General features: G+C 43.0%; 1 protein-coding gene across 1 annotated transcript in view; it reads right to left on the reverse strand.

Moving 5' to 3' along the window:
- BCL2 (BCL2 apoptosis regulator) overlaps nucleotides 1-14929 on the reverse strand; it is a 183236-nt gene extending 168307 nt beyond the window's left edge. The window contains exons 1-2 of the mRNA XM_068562786.1: nucleotides 14309-14929; nucleotides 13238-14096 (exon numbers count right to left, since the gene is read on the reverse strand). Coding sequence (XP_068418887.1) covers nucleotides 13238-13813 — 576 coding nt within the window. The 5' untranslated portion in view covers nucleotides 13814-14096; nucleotides 14309-14929. The remainder of the gene's footprint in view (nucleotides 1-13237; nucleotides 14097-14308) is intronic.
- Between the last annotated feature and the right edge of the window lie 7217 nt (nucleotides 14930-22146).

Consider the following 22146-nt stretch of genomic DNA (forward strand, 5'->3'; position numbering starts at 1 on the left):
GATTTGCAAACAACTGCTCATTTTCCTTGATTAAGACTTCTTCTTATTGTTTTCTCCTTTTTTTTTAAGGGATTATTTATTTATTTGTTTGTTTGTTTATTTATTTATGGCTGTATTGGGTCTTCGTTGCTGCATGCAGGCTTTCTCTAGTTGAGGTGAGCGGGGGCTACTCTTCGTTGCGGTGCGCAGGCTTCTCATTGCGGTGGCTTCTCTTGTGGAGCACAGGCTCTAGGCACACAGGCTTCAGTACTTGTGGCATGCAGGCTCAGTAGCTGTGGCTTGTGGGCTCTAGAGCACAGGCTCGGTAGTTGTGGCACACGGGCTTAGCTGCTCCGTGGCATGTGGGATCTTCCCGAACCAGGGCTCGAACCTGCGCCCCTGCACTGGCAGGCAGATTCTTATCACATCGTTTTCTTCTTATACTGTTATTTAAATATTTAGTAAGTGGCTCTGCATCATTATACTTAAAATTTTGTTAGACAATAGCTCCAAACCACCTCTAAAAGTTTTCAGCTTTAAAAAGAGAGAGAGAGGTAGATAGACACATATCCCAGCAGGAATTCATAAAGAAAATAGCTAGGAGAGACTTTCAAGGTGGCGAAGGAATAAGACGTGGTGATCACCTTCCTCCCCACAAATACATCAGAAATACATCTACATGTGGAACAACTCCTACAGGACACCTACTAAATGCTGGCAGAAGACCTCAGACCTCCCAAAAGGCAAGAAACTCCCCACGTACCTGGCCGTGTGGCTGACAGGGTCTTGGTGCTCTGGCGGGGTGTCAGGCCTGTGCCTCTGAGGTGGGAGAGCCGAGTTTAGGATACTGGTCCACAAGAGACCTCCCAGCTCCACATAATATCAAACGACGAAAGCGCTCCCAGAGATCTCCATCTCAATGCTGAGACCCAGCTCCACTCAACGACCAGCAAGCTACAGTAATAGACACCCTATGCCAAACAACTAGCAAGACAGGAACACAACCCCACCCATCAGCAGAGAGGCTGCCAAAAACCATAATAAGATCACAGACACCCCAAAACACACCACTGGACGCGGTCCTGCCCACCAGAAAGACAAGATCCAGCCTCATCCACCAGAACACAGGCACTAGTCCCCTCCACCAGGAAGCCTACACAACCCACTGAACCAACCTTAGCCACTGGGGGCAGACACCAAAAACAGTGGGAACTACGAACCTGCAGCCTGTGAAAAGGAGACCCCAAACACAGTAAGTTAAGCACAATGAGAAGACAGAGAAACACACAGCAGATGAAAAAGAATTCAGGGTAATGACAGTAAAGATGATCCAAAATCTTGGAAATAGAATGGAGAAAATACAAGAAACGTTTAACAAGGACCAAGAAGAACTAAAGAGCAAACAAACAGTGATGAAAAACACAATAAGTGAAATTAAAAATTCTCTAGAAGGAATCAATAGCAGAATAACTGAGGCAGAAGAACGGATAAGTGACCTGGAAGATAAAATAGTGGAAATAACTACCACAGAGCAGAATAAAGAAAAAAGAATGAAAAGAATTGAGGACAGTCTCAGAGACCTCTGGGACAACATTAAATGCACGAACATTCGAATTATAGGGGTCCCAGAAGAAGAAGAGAAGAAGAAAGGGACTGAGAAAATATTTGAAGAGATTATAGTTGAAAACTTCCCTAACATGGAAAAGGAAATAGTACATCAAGTCCAGGAAGCGCAGAGAGTCCAATACAGTATAAATCCAAGGAGAAACACGCCAAAACACATATTAATCAAACTATCAAAAATCAACTACAAAGAAAAAATATTAAAAGCAGCAAGGGAAAAACAACAAATAAAATACAAGCGAATCCCCATAAGGTTAACAGCTGATCTTTCAGCAGAAACTCTGCAAGCCAAAAAGGAGTGGCAGGACATATTTAAAGTGATGAAAGGGAAAAACCTACAACCAAGATTACTCTACCCAGCAAGGATCTCATTCAGGTTCGACAGAGAAATTAAAACCTTTACAGACAAGCAAAAGCTAAGAGAATTCAGCACCACCAAACCAGCTTTACAACAAATGCTAAAGAAACTTCTCTAGGCAGGAAACACAAGAGAAGGAAAAGACCTAAAATAACAAACCCAAAACAATTAAGAAAATGGTAATAGGAACATACATATCGATAACTACCTTAAATGTAAATGGATTAAATGCTCCAACCAAAAGACACAGACTGGCTAAATGGATACAAAAACAAGACCCGTAGATATGCTGTCTACAAGAGACCCACTTCAGACCTAGGGACACATACAGACTGAAAGTGAGGGAATGGAAAAAGATATTGCATGCAATGGAAATCAAAAGAAAGCTGGAGTAGCAATTCTCATATCAGACAAAACAGAGTTTAAAATAAAGACTATTACAAGAGACAAAGAAGGACACTACATAATGATCAAGGGATCCATCCAGGGAAGAAGATATAACAATTGTAAATATTTATGCACCCAACCTAGGAGCACCTCAATACATAAGGCAAATGCTAACAGCCATAAATGGGGAAATCGACAGTAACAGAATCATAGTAGGGAACTTTAACACCCCACTTTGACCAATGGACAGATCATCCAAAATGAAAATAAATAAGGAAACACAGCTTTAAATGATACATTAAACAAGATGGACTTAATTGCTATTTATAGGACATTCCATCCAAAAACAACAGAATACACTTTCTTCTCAAGTGCTCATGGAACATTCTCCAGGATAGATCATATCTTGGGTCACAAATCAAGCCTTGGTAAATTTGGGAAAATTGAAATCGTATCAAGTATCTTTTCCGACCACAACGCTATGAGACTAGATATCAATTACAGGAAAAAAACCTGTAAAAATTACAAACACATGGAGGCTAAACAATACACTACTAAATAACCAAGAGATCAGTGAAGAAATCAGAGAAAATAAAAAAATACCCAGAAACAAATGACAATGAAAACACGACGACCCAAAGCCTATGGGATGCAGCAAAAGCAGTTCTAACAGGGAAGTTTATAGCAATACAATCCTACCTCAAGAAACATGAAACATCTCAAATAAACAACCTAAAGCAATTAGAGAAAGAAGAACAAAAAAACCCCAAAGTTAGCAGAAGGAAAGAAATCATAAAGATCAGATAAGAGATAAATGAAAAAGAAATGAAGGAAACAATAGCAAAGATCAATAAAAGTAAAAGATGGTTCTTTGAGAAGAAAAACAAAATTGATAAACTATTAGCCAGACTCATCAAGCAAAAAAAGGGAGAAGACTCAAATCAATAGAATTAGAAATGAAAAAGGAGAAGTAACAACTGACACTGCAGAAATACAAAGGATCATGAGAGATTACTACAAGCAACTCTATGCCAATAAAATGGACAACCTGGAAGAAATGGACAAATTCTTAGAAAAGCACAACCTTCCGAGGCTGAACCAGGAATAAACAGAAAATATGAACAGACCAATCACAAGCACTGAAATTGAGACTGTGATTAAAAATCTTCTAACAAACAAAAGCCCAGGACCAGATGGCTTCACAGGCGAATTCTATCAAACATTTAGAGAAGAGCTAACACCTATCCTTCTCAAACTCTTTCAAAATATAGCAGAGGCAGGAACACTCTCAAACTCATTCTACGAGGCCATCATCACTCTGATACCAAAACCAGACAAAGATGTCACAAAGAAAGAAAACTACAGGGTAATATCACTGATGAACATAGATGCAAAAATCCTCAACAGAATACTAGCAAACAGAATCCAACAGCACATTAAAAGGATCATACACCATGATGCAGTGGGGGTTTATCCCAGGAATGCAAGGATTCTTCAATATATGCAAATCAATCAACGTGATACACCAAATTAACAAATTAAAGGTGAAAAACCATACGATCATCTCAAGAGATGCAGAAAAAGCTTTTGACAAAATTCAACATCCATTTATGATAAAAACCCTCCAGAAAGTAGGAATAGAGGGAACTTACCTGAATATAATAAAGACCATATATGACAAACCCACAGCCAACGTCGTTCTCAATGGTGAAAAACTGAAACCATTCCCCCTAAGATCAGGAACAAGACAAGGTTGTCCACTCTCACCATTATTATTCAACATAGTTTTGGAAGTTTTAGCCACAGCAATCACAGAAGAAAAAGAAATAAAAGGAATCCAAATTGGAAAAGAAGTAAAGCTGTCACTGTTTGCAGATGACATGATACTATACATAGAGAATCCTAACGATGCTACCAGAAAAGTACAAGAGCTAATCAATGAATTTGGTAAAGTAGCAGGATACAAAATTAATGCACAGAAATCTCTTGCATTCTTATACACTACTGATGAAAAATCTGAAAGAGAAATTAAGGGAACACTCCCATTTACCACTGCAACAAAAAGAATAAAATATCCAGGAATAAACCTACCTAAGGAGACAAAAGGCTTGAATGCAAAAAATTATAAGACACTGATGAAAGAAATTAAAGATGATACAAACAGACGGAGAGATATACCACGTTCTTGGATTGGAAGAATCAATATTGTGAAAATGACTATACTACCCAAAGCAATCTACAGATTCAATGCAATCCCTATCAAACTACCAATGGCATTTTTCACAGAACTAGAACAAAAAATTTCACAATTTGTATGGAAACACAAAAGACCCCGAATAGCCAAAGCAATCTTGAGAAAGGAAAACAGAGCTGGAGGAGTCAGGCTCCTTGACTTCAGACTATACTACAAAGCTACAGTAATCAAGACAGTATGGTACTGGCACAAAAACAGAAATATAGATCAATGGAACAGGATAGAAAGCCTAGAGATAAACCCACGTACATATGGTCCCCTTATCTTTGAAAAAGGAGGCAAGCATATACAATAGAGAAAAGACAGCCTCTTCAACAAGCGGTTCTGGGAAAACTGGACAGCTACATGTAAAAGAATGAAATTAGAACACTCCCTAACACCATACACAAAAATAAACTCAAAATGGATTAAAGACCTAAATGTAAGGCCAGACACTATCAAACTCTTAGAGGAAAACATAGGCAGAATACTCTATGACATAAATCACAGCAAGATCCTTTTTGACCTACCTCCTAGAGAAATGGAAATAAAAATAAAAATAAACAAATAGGACCTAATGAAACTTAAAAGCTTTTGCACAGCAAAGGAAACCATAAACAAGACGAAAAGACAACCCTCAGAATGAGAGAAAATATTTGCAAATGAAGTAACTGACAAAGGATTAATCTCCAAAATTTACAAGCAGTTTATGCAGCTCAATATCAAAAAAACAAACAACCAAATCCAAAAATGGGCAGAAGACTTAAATAGACATTTCTCCAAAGAAGATATACAGAGTGCCAACTAACACTTGAAAGGATGCTCAACATCACTAATCATTAGAGAAATGCAAATCAAAACTATAATGAGGTTCACCTCACACCGGTCAGAATGGCCATCATCAAAAAATCTACAAACAATAAATGCTGGAGAGGGTGTGGAGAAAAAGGAACCCTCTTGCACTGTTGGTGGGAATGTAAATTGATACAGCCACTATGAAGAACAGTAAGGAGTTTCTCTAAAAAACTAAAAATAGAACTATCATACGACCCAGCAATCCCACTACTGGGCATATACCCTGAGAAAACCATAATTCAAAAAGAGTCATGTACCACAATGTTTATTGCAGCTCTATTTACTATAGCCAGGACATGGAAGCAACCTAAGTGTCCATCGACAGATGAATGGATAAAGAAGATGTGGCACATATATACAATGGAATATTACTCAGGCGTAAAAAGAAACGAAATTGAGTTATCTATAGTGAGGTGGATGGACCTAGAGTCTGTCATACAGAGTGAAGTAAGTCAGAAAGAGAAAAACAAATACCGTATGCTAACACATATATATAGAATCTTAAAAAAAAAAAAAAATGGTTCTGAAGAACCTAGGGGCAGGACAGGAATAAAGACGCAGACGTAGAGAATGGACTTGAGGACATAGGGAGTGGGAAGGGTAAGCTGGAATGAAGAGAGTGGCATGGATATATATACACTACCAAATGTAAAATAGCTAGCTAGTAGAAAGCAGCCGCATAGCACAGGGAGATCAGCTCGGTGCTTTGTGACCACCTAGAGGGGTGGGATAGGGAGGGTGGGAGGGAGATGCAATAGGGAGGAGATATGGGGATATATGTATATGTATAGCTGACTCACTGTTATAAAGCAGAAACTAACACACCATTGTAAAGCAATTATACTTCAATAAAGATGTTAAAAAAAAAGAAAATAGCTAGGAGATAGCCCTGAAATTTTAGATTTACAGGTGCCAACTGGCATCCTTTATAGACTTTCTTTTTTTCCCAAGAGATAAAATATCAATATCTGAAGATGATGATATAATTTGTAATTAACTTCATTCCTATGCTAATTGTAAGAAGGCATTGAACTAAGAAGACTAAGTTTTTGTCCCATATTCCCTTTGAAAATTCTAATGCATCTCAGTAGAATATCCAGCTGCAATTGAATTTCAAAGGTAATACATAGGTATGACATTCATCGTGCTGTAAAGCAGAAGAAATCTTAGCATTTGTGAAGAAGAGTTGGAAAAAGTCAAGAAAAGACAACCTGCAACACTCATGCCTTGTTTGGTGCTCCAAGCATTAGAAGTCATAAACTCTCCATATTCTTTCACAGCTTAAGAAAAGACATTTTAAAAATAGAGAAATATAGTAATTGGAACTGTCACAAGAAAGATGTATTGGTCTCAATGGTAAAATCTCCCTTGGAAAATTTAAGCTTCACTTGACACAGTGGGTCCTTGGGCTGGTTTCAGGAGACAGAGTAAAAAGGAGAGTGGGGTCAGTCATAAGCTTCTGACTCATTACGTTGACGCTGCAGAGAGCTGATTAGCCAATTATTAACTAAAAACGGAATATGGCTCCATCCCTGAAATTCTGAAGGCAAAACAAGGAGCAGAATGGAAATACTGATGCCAGTGAAATTGCTCGTAGAATCTGGTCAATCGCCTAAGAAAATCAGCCAAGTAGTCCTTAGTGCTTTTGTAACTGCTACCAATGGCCATGCCAGCATGTCAGGGAGATTCTCTTTCTAACATGTTTAAGAGGGCGTTTGGGGAAGTACTCTTTAGTATAAGCTATTTTAGTTGTTTAGTTAGTCAAACTTTATCTAAGGCTAGAGTATAACCCTCACTCTACTCTCACATTGCAGAGATCAGAGCTAGTACAAACTCCCCCAGCAGATTCTATGTTTTCCCTGCACAGGGTTGGAATTTATGATCTCTGGAGGGAAAGCATCATATCTGATGACAGAATTTTTCCTTGCCCGGTTGCCTGTAGCAAGATTGGAGTAAGGGTTATAATATTCCACCTTGGGCAGACCCCTTTTCTGCCCCCTCTTGCTGGTTATCCAGACATAATGCTCTTTCCTTCAGGTGAATCCCACCCTTCACATGTTGGAAGGTGACAAGGAGCTACCCCTTGGAGGTCTCCCTGTGGTGGGGTGATGGGCAGGTAGGGGTCAGTGATGGAGGCTGGCAGGAGAGGGGAGGGTCCCCGATGAGAAAGCCCACACGGCTTTGGAGAAACAATCATTCCGTCATCATTCTCACTGAAGGACAGCTGGGTTTATCTTTTGTCTGGCAGATAAAGAGCAGAGAAATCGTGTTGGCACTACAAAATCGAGCACAGATCAGAACATGCAGCAATCTACGAAAATACTTTTAGAAATGAAAATGGCTTTGTCGTAACTTCAAAAGTTTTACAACCTCCATTTAAAGAAAGAGGACCACGTGTAAAAGAGGTTAGATGGTAAACACCTGCTCTTCAGGAACACAAATGTCACAGTGGACTAGGAATTTCTATAAGTAGCGTTTTGGAAGAGAAGCCTCTTAATAAACAGAACAGTGCTAGAACCTAAAACCAAACCAAAACAAAAGCTTTTGTTTTAATCTCTCCCCTGTTCTGGTTCAAATCCACTTGGACTTGTCTGCATACCAGAATGATTTAAGACAGATAGTTCTTCAAATTAATCTATTCTAATCAACCTCATCAGAGTCTCGGGTGTCTTTTACCAAAAAAAAAAAAATTAATGAAATACTTTAAAAACTGCAGGCTAGTGTTTATTAAGTCTTCATAATATGTAGAAAGAGCACCTAATGGGTAAATATTTACCAAGGGAACTCCCCCTGCCTTTCAGTTCTCTTAAGCGTACGTCCGTGTAACACAGTATTTTTTAAATCATCTCTGTTTCTCCTCCTAGTTAAATCAGGCCTAATGCACACATGAACAACCATATGGTTAGAAATAACTTTTTCAGACAAAGATTGAAGTGTATGCAAAATAACACATCCTTAGGGTTTTGTTTTGTTTTGTTTTGTTTCTTCTTTTTCCCTCTAAATCTGAGAGTTTAGAATCATCTTGTCAGGCTGTGTGGCAACTGAGTTCACAACGACATCTCCAGCCCTGGTCTGTGAGGGCATCCAGGGCAGGGGAAAAGCCTTCCTCCCTGGACCCCCAAACTAACCCAGGGCCGGGCACATAGAAGACTTGCAGTCATGTCTGTTGAATAACTGTCTCCGTCCTTGGCTGACTCTCATCGTTAACTGCGTTTCGATGTCAAGCACTGATTTTGTTTGAATTGAACCTCAAGTACGATATATCTCTGGGGGAAAAAAAAAACCTTTTTACTTGTACACTACAAATACAGTGTGGTTTTTCCAGCACAAATGCGCTTCTGCTGAAATACTGCTTTGCTAAAGTCTTGCGAAGACACGATGGATGACCTCAGAAATGGGTGCGGGGACGTGCTGAGTGGGAGAGACCACCATTAATACCCACAGCACCCACACACCTGCTTTATGAGTGGGTTTGTCATCCTCCAAAAAGCTGACTAGGACTGGGAGTCGAGATAAAGAAAAACTGTTTAAGAGTTTGGCTTAAAAAAAAAAAAAAAATCTGTGGCTTTCTGTTACCTGGTGTGCTGTGTAGCCTAATAACATTTAGCAATTCTGAAATGTACCGGTTCAATCAAGGATTGCTAAAAAGATCAATCAGTTCTCACTAGAAAGCACAGCTAAAAGTAACAGGATGCACAGAAGAAAGCCATGTTTTCGACCGACATTAAACAGCAACAAAGGCCCTAAAACAGAAAAGAGAACTGAGTGAACTATATAATTTTACCAAAGTCCCCAAAAGCAATCGCTCAACAGCACATAACTGCAAACTCTAGGAGCAATAATGTATCTTTCTCTACAAAATAAATTACTGAAAGGGGTCATGTGATTCTTAGCAGGCAGAAAGATGCACTTTCCCAAGGAAAGTTCATCATTAAATACATTATTTAAGACTGGATCATCTTCAGGCTATTTTTAATCCTATCATTTTGCTGCCAAAATTGGCTATAAGCAGCTGAAACTCAGCCACTAGAAAACTGAGGCTTTTTCATGTATTTTGTACACTGGCCTGAGAAGAGTATTGCTTTCCAGTTAAGCAAACGTTTGGGTAGATGTGGACTACGTACAGAAAAGAGAAACTGCTTGCTGACCAACTAATAAAAAGGAAGCCACCCTCTACTGGATGTGGAGAAGTAAGTTCCTGTCTTCCTAAACCACAAAGACCAAATGACAAACACACAAAAAAAGTCGCACCACCATGTCATCAACAGAACGAAGCCAATATCCAAGTTACGGCATCGCATTCTTGCAGCTGTCAAACATCTCACTCTCTCCTAAGACATGAAGCGAAATGTTGTCACGTTTCTCAGTTCGGAGGGCGCCATCAATGTTCATTCACCATCAACTTGCCCAAATCTCAACCCTCTGCTTGCAAGAGCCCCTTGGTCGTGAAGCGGTCTCAGGGCCCCTGAACTCATCTACAGAATTTGAACTGTGTTACAAGGGGATCAAACAATACCGAATGGAGCTATTAAAAGAGCTAAATTTCCTGTCTTTAACTGGAGTAGAAAAGCTATCTTACTCTCGTGGGGTCTGTAATGCCAACACAAATTGTATAGCTACCACGCAAAACATTCTTGAGAGGATGGAGCTTATAATAATTTCTCTCCTGTCTCTCTTGCATTCCAGTCTATTTCTTCCAAGGGTCAGATCACTCTAGCGGATACATGGGAAATATTCAGCATCCTAGGTAATATTATGGACCCGCGGGGCCACTGGAAAGGTACACTGTAGGATCCATCCCAGGTTGCCGTTTTTCCTAAAAGGCGTCCACGAGAATCGATGGTCAGTGATGGCAGCCAGCAGCTCTAACTCTCACGTGTACACAAACACCTGTAGACGTGGCGAACCACAGATTCTGACTCAGAAGCTCTGGGGCGGGACCTGAGACTCTGCATCTCTAAGAAGCTCCCAGGTGACACCCAGGCTGCTGGTCCCTGAGCCACACTTGGAGCGGCAGGGTCTCGGACATCTCCTAGAACTGCTGCCTCCCTCTGGAAGCCTTAATCAGACTTAGGAATAAAGCCATACTCCACTCCACAGCCAACTTCTTCTTCAGTCTTTATATAATTTGTAGACTTCTAGGACCATCTCTCAGACACCTATCATCCAAGGCCCTGCTTTCTCCAAGTTATGGAACATGGAATGCAAACTGTTTTTCCTCGGTCTCAGAAGTAGCAGCAGCAAAGAAAAAAAATGTGACTTAGAATCTAAAGCCCCCGTAAGAATAGATTCAGTAGATGAGCTGATCCACTGAGTCTTGTAGACAGTACAAGTCATTGTCCAACGTTAAAATAATGTGCTAGCTCTCTTCTGAAATTTTACCATCCTTACTGAGTCCTTTACACTGCAAGACGCAACATATTATTAGAGATGCAACACTGATTGGTGCAAATTTGGAGGAAAATCTGTCTGTATGCCAAATGCTTAAAATAAAATTTTAGGTTCATAATGCACCTTTGAAAGGATAAGTACATCAGGCTCTCAAGTACTACCACTTTTATTATTCCAAAGTGTCCATTTATGATTGCATTTCCTGATATATACTTTTTTTTTTGCCAGAGTCCTCTGCTTTCCTATTTAGTCATCCATCTATATGTTGTCCTGAAAGCTACACATTTTACCATCAGCTATTTGTGCTTCTATATGATTTATTTTTACTATAAGAGGTTTTGTCAAAAAAAAGTTTATCATGTTCTACGGTACGTCATTGTGGTTTGGCATCATAAAATGTAGCCTCTACATTTATCAACCTCAGATACCTGTTGACCACAAAGATAGGCTCTACTAAGAAAACTCTATTTTGAAAGGAGGAAAAGGTGAGCCTTCACTTAAAAAGAAAATTCAACTGTATGAGATGTTAATATACCACAACTCGACAATATAGATCAAGATTATATCTTAATTTCTATCATAAACATATGTCTCCATTTCCCATCTTTTTATTAAATTACTTGACACATGACAGTTACCACCATGGATTTCTTTCAACTAGAAAGAAAATTTTTTAAATTTTTTTCACAAAAATATGTAATAGTCAACTGTTATATTAGTTTTACTTTGGTCTTAAAATGATCCTTTTGGCGTCTGGAAGTCCCTACCTCTTTGGTTATGGTGGTTAAAAATAAAACCACCTACTTAACCAAACATTTAACAAAAATATTCTTTACACACTTCACTGAACTCTTCCAGAATTACTAAAGATCCGATAATACCAGATCTCGGAAAACAAACAATTCACAAAAAACATTTAAATGTTAGCGATTAAATGGGGATGTTTTACTTTTAAACACTGAACAGTGGCATCAATATTTTGTCAACTTTGGTCAAGTAGGATCAGATGTTCATGTCAGTCATCTACTTTTCTTGGCCTTTTCTCTTTTTGGCCCCTTACCATTAGCACACTTTGTAAACTGTAGTAAAATATGTAATGTGCTTCTTGAAATCGAATCCACCTGTAGTGACTTCTAAGCTTTTTGCTCCTGTTAGGTCCTATAAAATAATAACATTAGTAATTCTCCCTAGAGACTGTGAAAGGAAGCACTGAATTGCATCCTTTTTCAAAGACAGTTCTTCAGATTAAAAGACAAGAATTATCCCTCTTTCACTTTTTCACAAATTAATCACTTCAGATATAAAGTGTAGATGTCAATTATACTTCTTCAGTCTTAGGATCTGTACCCCTCCCCCAAAGAACCACACACACAAAAAAAACTTTACGGTGACATGATAGAGGCTCTATCTAGCACAACAGTACCAGAAAAAAAACAGTTCACAGATGTTCCTCAAAAATACAGGCATCAATCACTTCAGCTAAAGTCAGAGCACGAGAATCCACAGCTACGAATCAATTCTTCTACACTTTATATAGATACTCTAGATGCAAGTTTTGCCAGCAGAGGGGACCACCAAATCACGTGGATTCTAGGTGGTGAAAAGTAGAAGATACTAAAATTCCAGTAAACCTCAAAATCACACACAAGTTATAGAAATAGAACACAAGGTACGCAGCCAATGCAAATTCTGTCACTGATGAAATAAACAACCAGAGCTGAGTCTTCTTCAAGACACTAGGTCATGCCCACTAGGAATATGGCACACATTGGAGGCTGGAGTCGCCAGACTTTTGGAAAGTCAACTTACAGCTTACCTCTTTACAAACATCCAGGTGTTCCAGGGAAAGGGGCTACACTGATTTTCCTCTTTGGGTAGATCTTACCAAGTGAGTCAGAAAAGGCATGCCCTTGGTCCTCTGGGAGAGTCTGCTCTTCCAACTGGATGGTTCTCAAATTTTAGTACAAAGAAGAAACCCCCAGGGGAGCTTATTTCTGATGCAGATTGCCAGGACCCAGCTTGGCATCTAGTTTACGAGTTGTCCCTGAAATGTCCCATTTCAACAGGCTACTCAGGCCAGGTACCATGATGAGGGGGATCCTCGGACCCCCAGTTTGAGAAACCCTGAAGGGATGCCATTTACCCCAAGATCCTACTGAACAGCAAAGACTGGATCTTTGAACCTCAATGGCTGGCAAGCAAGGGAAACAATTTTGCCGGGAAGCAATGATCACAGTTGGGTTGGCAGGGAGACCTCTGTACAGGGAAAGAGGGAGGGAAGCCACAACCCTGATTTTATTTCATTGGCTCATCGGCCTCCCTTGGCCCAGTAGCCCACCCAGACTCCAACCGCCGCATCTCAGACCCGAGAGGTCCAGCCCAGACTCACATTCAACCAGACATGTACCTACCCAGCCTCCGTTATCCTGGATCCAGGTGTGCAGGTGTCGGTTCAGGTACTCAGTCATCCACAGGGCGATGTTGTCCACCAGGGGGGACATCTCCCGGTTGACGCTCTCCACACACATGACCCCACCGAACTCAAAGAAGGCCACAATCCTCCCCCAGTTCACCCCATCCCTGAAGAGCTCCTCCACCACCGTGGCAAAGCGTCCCCTCGCGGTGAAGGGCGTCAGGTGCAGCTGGCTGGACATCTCGGCGAAGTCGCGGCGGTAGCGACGAGAGAAATCATCACCGGCCTGGCGCAGGGTCAGGTGGACCACAGGTGGCACGGGGCTGAGAGCAGGCCCCCCGGCGGGGGCGGCGGGGGCGGCGGGGGCGGTCTGGGGCGGCGGCGGGGAGGTCCTGGATGGCGCTGGGGTGCGCCCAGGCTGGGAGGAGAAGATGCCTGGCGCGGGGGCGGCCCCCGGGGACGCGGTGCCCGCGTCTCCGGCATCCCACTCGTAGCCCCTCTGCGACAGCTTATAGTGGATGTACTTCATCACTATCTCCCGGTTATCATACCCTGTTCTCCCAGCGTGCGCCATCCTTCCTCCACGGAAAAGCAGCCGGGTACCAACAGCACCTCTCGCCCCCGCTTCCCGCCCCACGGCCCCGCACGGGAGAAGAATAGTTATAATCCAGCTATTTTATTGGATGTGCTTTGCATTCTTGGATGAGGGGGTGTCTTCAGTCACGCGGAACACTTGATTCTGGTGTTTCCCTCTTGGCATGAGATGCAGGAAATTTTTATTTAAATTCCTTTCGGATCTTTATTTCATGAGGCACATTATTAGTTATTGTTAATAGCAGTCTACTTCTTCCGTGATGCTGAAAGGTTAAAAAAACTAATCAGTCAAAATCAGGTGCATTTCCCTTTATACACTGGGTGAAAGCAGGGCACACACACTACAAGTTACACAGCTAAAAAGAATATAATAAACTGCCTGGAAATTAAACTTACTCGAATGCACTTAAAGTTAAAATCTCAACTGTTTCCACTGAAAGTTACATGAAACCCATTTCCTGTGCAAAGAACTTACTTGTATTTTTTCAGGACAGCATGATCCTCTGTCAAGTTTCCTTTTCTGTGAAAACAAATGCATAAGGCAAAGATTCCATCAATCTTCAGAACTCTCCAGTTATAGCTGCTGTGAAACTTGCAAATGAGTCAGGAGTTGGGGGCGGAGGGTGTAAAAATTAGGAGAATTTCCAGTTTGATTCCCAGACTTCTCCTCACAGAAATGTCAATCCGTAGGAATCCCAACCGGAGATCTCAAGAGCACGAGCAAAGAAAGGCAGCGGCGGCGGCAGATGAATTACAATTTTCAGTCCAGTATTTGCAGAAGTCCTGTGATTTTCCCCCTCTCGGCAATTTACACGCGCACACACACGCGCGGGCACAGACATGGATCTCTGTCCGCGGGACCGCTTCACGCCTCCACGGGAGAGAGACAGGGACCGGGGGCCGGTGGACGAGCCGGGGACGGGGGCAGGAATCCTCTTCTGATTAAACTCCGAACAGCGAACGCATTTTCCGAAAAGCTGCTTGATAAATGAAGGCTGGACGCGCCCGGCCCGCCGGTGCCGAGCGCGAGAAGCCCGCGCTGTGTGTGGTGCGGCGAGGGCTGGGGAGAAGGACGTGGTGGGGGAGGGTTTTATTTTTTCCCTCTTTTCCTAAAAAGGATGACTGCTACGAAGTTCTCCCCCCTGGACCCCCTCTTCCGCTGCACCCCACCGGCGCACCCCGCCTCCGGGCTGCGCACCCTTTCTCCTCCTCCTGCTCCTGCGCGGCGGCGCTGGCGGCGCCCGCCTCCCCCGCGCTCCCGCCGCGCACCCGCTCCGGGCGATGACGGCCGCGCCGGCGGGGAGGGCCCGGCGCCCGGCACCTTCGCTGGCGGCTGCGGCGGCGGCGGCGGCGGCGGCGGCGGCGGCGGCGGCTCGGCGGGGAAACCGAGAGCGGCGGGCGGGAGCGCGGCGGGCGCGGGCGGGGGCGGGGGCGGGCGCGAGGAGGAAGGGGGCGGGCGCGGCGCGGGGGGGCCTGGCCTCTTCATTCTCCTCTCGAACCGACTGGTTTCCTGTACGTACGTCACACGGTTCATTCAAAAAAAGAAGAAAGAAAGAGCCCTCCTCGGAGCCGCCCCTCCGCCCCCTCCGCCCCCTCCGCCCCGCTCCCCTTGCCGGGTTAAAGGAGCCGCGGCCGGCCCGGGAGTGGCGCGCCCCGCCGGGGACTCATGGCGCGCAGGCCCGCGGCCGGGGAGGGAGCGCCCGGGACGGCCCCCGCCCGCTGCGCCCGCCCGCTGGGCCCGGCCGGTGGGTGGCGCAGGCCTCCCGCGCGGCCGCGGCGCGGTGGGTGTGCCAGGGGCCTCGTCGGGCCTGCGGCGGGCCCGGCGCGCGCTCGGAGTCTCCGGGGCCCGCGAGGGGCTGGGGGCGCCCGTGGAGCCGCACGCGGCCGGTCGGGCGGCTGCCGGGGCCAGGAGCTGGGGGGACGCCGACAAAACAAGCGCTGGAAGAGCGCCGGGAATCGCTTCGACCCTTCCTAGCCGTGCGCGCGCGGGGTGTGTGTGTGTGTGTGTGTGTGTCCGCGTCCACACATCGTGTTACCAGGGACTTCGACCCTTTCTAGCCGTGCGCGCGCGCGGTGTGTGCGTGTGTGTGTGTGTGTGTGTCCACACATCGTGTTACCAGGGACCTCAGCGCTGCCCTCCCATCAAGAGAGGCGACGCTGCACGTTCATCCGCGAGGGAAGCCCCAAGCATCGTGTTTACTTTCAAGCTGCTTCCTAGGTGTCCACGCACAACATACACTCTGGAGACACCATCCGTGACCGAGGCCACACAGAGCTCTCAGCGGCGCGGCCGAGGGATTAGTGAGGGATACCAAGGGCTTTCGAGTGGTTAAGTAAATGTTTTTCCTCTGCTCCTAACAATTTCGGCACTGGGTTAGGGCTGAACGCCACGGGGGGCTACAGGGCAACTTTCAGGCCCGCAGCCCCCCAGCCAGGGTGGGTGGGTTTCCAAAGGCCTCCGCGGTCGTCTAGCAGCCAATCTTAGATGTCCGCACCTTCTCGAGTTATCTATATATACACAAACTTATATATTACACACACATATGTACACATTTTTTTAAAAAAAATTCACCAGGATGAATAGCTCCCAGGAGAAAAGCACATAGGGCAAACAAGTTGCATGTGTTTATTTTTATCTCTAAGAGTCTTTGACAGAAAAAGTGCCAGGAAAAAAATAGCACGGCGGCTTACCTAATAGGACTCAAGTACAAACATATAGGGACACTGGCCTGTTGAGGTCATAGAAACATGACAAGTGAGTACTGCCATGTGTACAAATATGTTCTCACTATATTTTGTCTCATTCCTAGTCTAAAATCAAAGCATTCATTCTGTGGCAAAATAAGCACGGCAAATTATTTTCATTTCTTCATTTTATCAAATACAATCGGCCAACATGCCAACCTCTTGCATATAGGAATGGGTGCCTAGTACAAATGTCTTACCCAGGCAAGAGGGAATGAAGGAAGGTGGTCCTTCTTGCCTTCCAACTGCTGTAACAAAGTCCCCTTTTATCCATGGCAGTGGCAGGGAGGTGTGCTGGCCTGGAGAGAGACACTGGGTAAAGACTGACCTGGATACATGTTTTCACAGAATAGCAGAAGCCCGTGTTAATGCCACACACCATGGTTTAGGGATCTTCTCAGAACCTTGTCCTAACCCCCCAAAATTACTTAAGAGGAATTCAAACCCCTAGTGCTTGAGACCCAGCACATCAGTGAGGAAATGAGAGGCCAGAGCTAGAAAAAAGACTGTACTTCTGCAAAGACGGAGACCAGAAGGAAACATATCCCATTCCCAGAAAAAGGAAAGCTGCCTTTTTTTCTCCTTTACTCCACAGAGCCTCACTTTACAGATTCCTCCACACTTAAGTGGCATCTTGACCATAACCAAACATTCTCCAGACAGGTCTGCATTATTCCTTGACTAAGGCTATCTATTCCCTAGGAATGTTCTGGATACTCTTTCAATCAAAAGAGTGAAACCGTTCCTCCATTCATATTGCATGCTTATTAGATTCCACCCAAAGTGTAAGGACAAGTATTCTTTGGAGGTGTGTGACTTAACTATTTGTCTGTGAGTATTGGTGAGCTAGTGGAGGGAGCACCGGTCTGAGTCAGGAGTCCTAGGTGTGAATCTAGAGACCTTCCGATAACCTTCAAAATGTAGGCACTGTGGGCTTTTCACTTCCCAAGACGTCTTCCACTTAGAGCCAATGGATGGTCCTTTTCCTGGTTTTGCCTGGCTGGCTTCTAGCAGCAGGGTGGCACCGGGAAGAGAAAAGAACAAGATGCAGGGAATGGAGACTGTACCAAGAGTCTGAAAGGCCTGTGTTTCCCTTCTTTATTCTCCAATCTGCCAAACAAAAAGCTTTTTATTGCCAGTTTTTGCCACCTACCGGTTGATGTTTAACAGTATCATTCAGAAAGTTCTCTTCATCCATCACCAATATAAATCTTCCCGAAGTTTATGAAATTCAAAAAGGACATTATTCTAATCTGAACATAAATACTAATATTTAATATAGGTATGTATCAAATCTTCCCAACTATTAAAATTTTTATTTAAAACGAGGATAGATGGGCTTCCCTGGTGGCGCAGTGGTTGAGAGTCTGCCTGCCAATGCAGGGGACACGGGTTCGAGCCCTGGTCTGGGAAGATCCCACATGCCGCGGAGCGGCTGGGCTCGTGAGCCACAACTACTGAGCCTGCGCGTCTGGAGCCTGTGCTCCGCAACAAGAGAGGCCGCGATAGTGAGAGGCCCGCGCACCATGATGAGGAGTGGTCCCTGCTTGCCACAACTAGAGAAAGCCCTTGCACAGAAACGAAGACCCAACACAACCATAAAAATAAATAAATTAAAAAAAAAAACAAAAACTAATTTGCTTAAATTTAAAAAAAAAAAAAAAAACGAGGATAGAAAGACAGTGTTTACTGAGAGGGAATTGACAACTAATAGGTAAGATGAAAGAGTTAAAAATATAAAACATGACCCCAAACCATTTAGGCAAACTGACGTGAAAATAAATCCATCAACAAAATGAACTGACTAGGGAGAGTAAAAACAAGCAGATAGCCTGCATAAAAGAAAAAGGAACTGCTTAAAAAATAACATCTCACAGGCCTAGATAAGCAATCCAAAACACGAATTTCCAATTTAAAGTATCTTCTACATTATTGTTTCCAACTTTATTGATATAATTGACGTAAGTATCTTAAATACTAGAAACTCTTATGCTAAATAGGGCCATATGCTTTAAGACGGTTTACACACTTTGTTGGCAAACATTATATAATAATGTTATTACTATAATACTAATTCCCTATTAGTATTAGTTAGTAATACTAACAGTAATACTGTTCCTGACTCATTTATGCTCCAGAGCCCCTCTTCTGTGTGATCGCATCCAAGTAATCCACTGTGTGCTCTCAAACCATCTTTGTCCTCATCAGGAAACTCTTATACCAAATCTAAACCAACACGCCTTGGTTTAACTGAAAAACCCACCTGGCTAATTTTTGGTGGGTCCTAAGCCTCAAAACAATGTTTGGAATCATTAAGCAACAACTTTTGAAACCAAGCAAGGAAGTGCAGGTAAGTCATTCTGTTGTGCAAGTTTAACAGCCAGCAAATAATGTTTACGTTTGGTTTACAAAGGAAAGCACAATAAACTCACTCGTGGCAATTTTTTCCTTTCAAATTAATGACTTGATATTTAAAGTGAATCAACTGAGATTAGGAACTTGTCTTATACATTTCAAATGTTTACTGCTCTTGTTGGATTGACATGAAACACCATAGTATTGAGGGGAAATAGGCAAAGAATATACATTCTTATGTTCAATAACTAATGTTTATTCTCTTATGCTCTTTAGCACAGAGCACAGCATCTCCCAGACATTAACTGCTGATGAACACATTTAGAAAAATCAAGGTTAATATGTTTGTTATCTAGAGCAGCAGTAACAAAGTACCACAAACTGGGTGGCTTAAAGCAGAAATTTATTCTCCCACAGTTCTGGAAGCTCAAAGTCCAAAATCAAGGTGTCAGTAGGGCCACGCTCCCTCTGAAGGCTCTAGGGAAAAATCTTTCCTTACCTCTTTCTAGCTTTCCTTGGGGGCTGGCAATCTTCGGCTTGCAGCTGCTTCACTCCGATCTGTACCACTGTCCTCCCGTGGCATTCTCCCTGTGTGTGTGTGTTTTCTCCTATTTTTATGAGGTCACCAGTCACATTGGATTAGGACCCTAATAACCTCATCTTAACTTGGTTATATCTATGAAGACCCCATTCCCAAATAAGGTCACATCCACAGGTACTGGGGATTAGGACATCAATCTTTTGATTAGGACATCATCTTTTGAGGACACACAATTCAACCCATAACAATATGTTTATCTTCTATCTTAATACGTTTTTTTCCAAACTAATGAGAAATGTTTATTCCAAGGTGCAAGGGCTCAGCAATGCCTGAATTTCCAAGGGAACCATGATCTTTCTAAATCTTGCCATTTCATATTTCTGCTCAAAGCTCTTCAGAGGCCGAAATCTCAACTCCTGCGCATGGGATGATGTGGCCCAAGCCCACCCCCTGGACACCCACCCAATCCTTCCACTTTCCCTTTTTTTGTTTTTTTTTAATTAATTTATTTATTTATTTATTTTTGGCTGTGTTGGATCTTCGTTTCTGTGCGAGGGCTTTCTCTAGTTGCGGCCAGCGGGGGCCACTCTTCATCGCGGTGCGCAGGCCTCTCACTGTCGCGGCCTCTCTTGTTGCGGAGCACAGGCTCCACACGCGCAGGCTCAGTAATTGTGGCTCACGGGCCTAGTTGCTCCGCGGCATGTGCGATCTTCCCAGACCAGGGCTCGAACCCGCGTCCCCTGCATTGGCAGGCAGACTCTCAACCACTGCGCCACCAGGGAAGCCCGACTTTCCCTCCTTATAGCTACATCACCTCCATGTGCTTTCTGGAATACGCCAAGATCTCACATGCCCTTTGCCTTTGCACACCTGCTCATCTCCCTGAAAGGAACCCGACTTTCCTGTGGCAAATTCATACTCATTCCCCAAGGTTTACCTCAACAACTTTCTCCCTGTGAGATCATCCCCAACTATCCTGGGCAGTCCTAGGATTCCACTTATGCCATTAGAAGAGGTTTCGTACGGAGGCTAGGAGCTTCAAAGACAGAAAACTGGTGTGGATCCTGGCTTCATCGCTTTGCAGCTGCGACCTTGACCTAGTTACTCATAACCGCTCTGTGCCTGTGCCCTCATTTATAACATGGGGATATAAAGGTACCACTAGTAGGGTGAGTGGATGATTTAAATGAGTTAAATGCAAAGCACTCAACAGTGACTAGCACAGGTTACGTGTTCAAATGTTATGATACCTTAATCATAGCTATTGTTGGATCACCATGTAATTTCTGACATGTGTTTTTCTCCCTAGATTATAAACTATTTGAGGGCAGGGACCATATTTGCCTTTGTGCATTCCCAGCCTAGAATAGTACCTGGCATTCAAATAATTGTGGCATAAAATGCAGAGGCCTGAAGAAAGGAACGGGGAGTGGTTCCCCTTCCTCTCCTAAGACTTGTAAGAGCCTTCAGAGGGATGAAGAAGGGGGGAGGGAAATAAACAAGAAATGTAATCACCCCGAGGGAGGGACAGATTGTTTATGCAAAGTCATATCCCTGGCGCCTGGATACCGAGCTCGTCACAGGCACTCAATAAATACATGTTGAAGGAGGAAAAATGGGGTGTATAAAATCAGGAGTGGAACAGAAGTCAGGAAATGTTTTTCTTTTTAAACGTCCAAACATAAAAAATTATAGAAGTGATATCCTATGCCATTTACATATATAAGTTGCTCAAATTTAAAGAAAGGTTAAGTTTGCCAATCAAGACATCCAAGGCATCTCTTCTCAATGTGACCAAAATTTTTCTGTTTAAGGATGGAGAAATATTAAGGCGTGTTCTTTCCCATATCTCTCTTCTATGCCCTTCGAGAGTCTAGGAGATATTTCATTGCTGGAATATGAAGGTTTAAAGTATGGGAAATCAATTTATTTGTGTATGAAACATAACGACTTAAGAAATTTTCTTAAATTCCACATTTCTTACCCTTTCACTCATATATCCCACATTGGAGTCAAACACTGAACATATTTGAAACAAGGGCCCAGAATACGAAATACTTACCGTGAAAATATTACTTCCTAAAAAATGATATAAATCAAGCCTTGTCAAGGGTTTAAGATGCAAGGTTAGGATAATATTATGAAAGAGGTTTCTGTTTTGTTTAAACATCTCTTTAAAAAAATGGACATTTCTAAAAAAGAAGTTTTTGAATCTGTAAAGCGTGTTCCCCATTTATTTCTTGTTGTGATTCAGAAATACAAGATATGAAAATCAGGTTACAATTCTGCCACAAAAGCTTCTAAAGTAGCAAACACAGGTTCTAATATATATCAAAATAGCCATATGCACTCTTATCAGTTGAAAAATGTCTTTAGAGTTGTCACATCAAGCAAGTGTAAAATATAATAGCTATTACCTCCTCTTCAAAATACCAAATCTGCCATCACTGGTCTGAACTAAACAAGATTTAGTCCAGAATACGGAAGGTTATGGTTAGTAGGTATTTTTTCAAAGCTGAGTCACTAAGAAGATAAGGAAATGAGAAAGATTCAAAACATTTTATGTCACAAGTATGAACCTTTTAAGTATCCTCAAGTGAGTTAAGACACGTTTAAATTGGAATATGATATAATAAAATGAAATCTGTTGATGATACAATTCAGTAAGAAAA

This window comes from Eschrichtius robustus, chromosome 14 (genome assembly GCF_028021215.1).
Source record: "Eschrichtius robustus isolate mEscRob2 chromosome 14, mEscRob2.pri, whole genome shotgun sequence".
NCBI classification, from domain to species: domain Eukaryota; kingdom Metazoa; phylum Chordata; class Mammalia; order Artiodactyla; family Eschrichtiidae; genus Eschrichtius; species Eschrichtius robustus.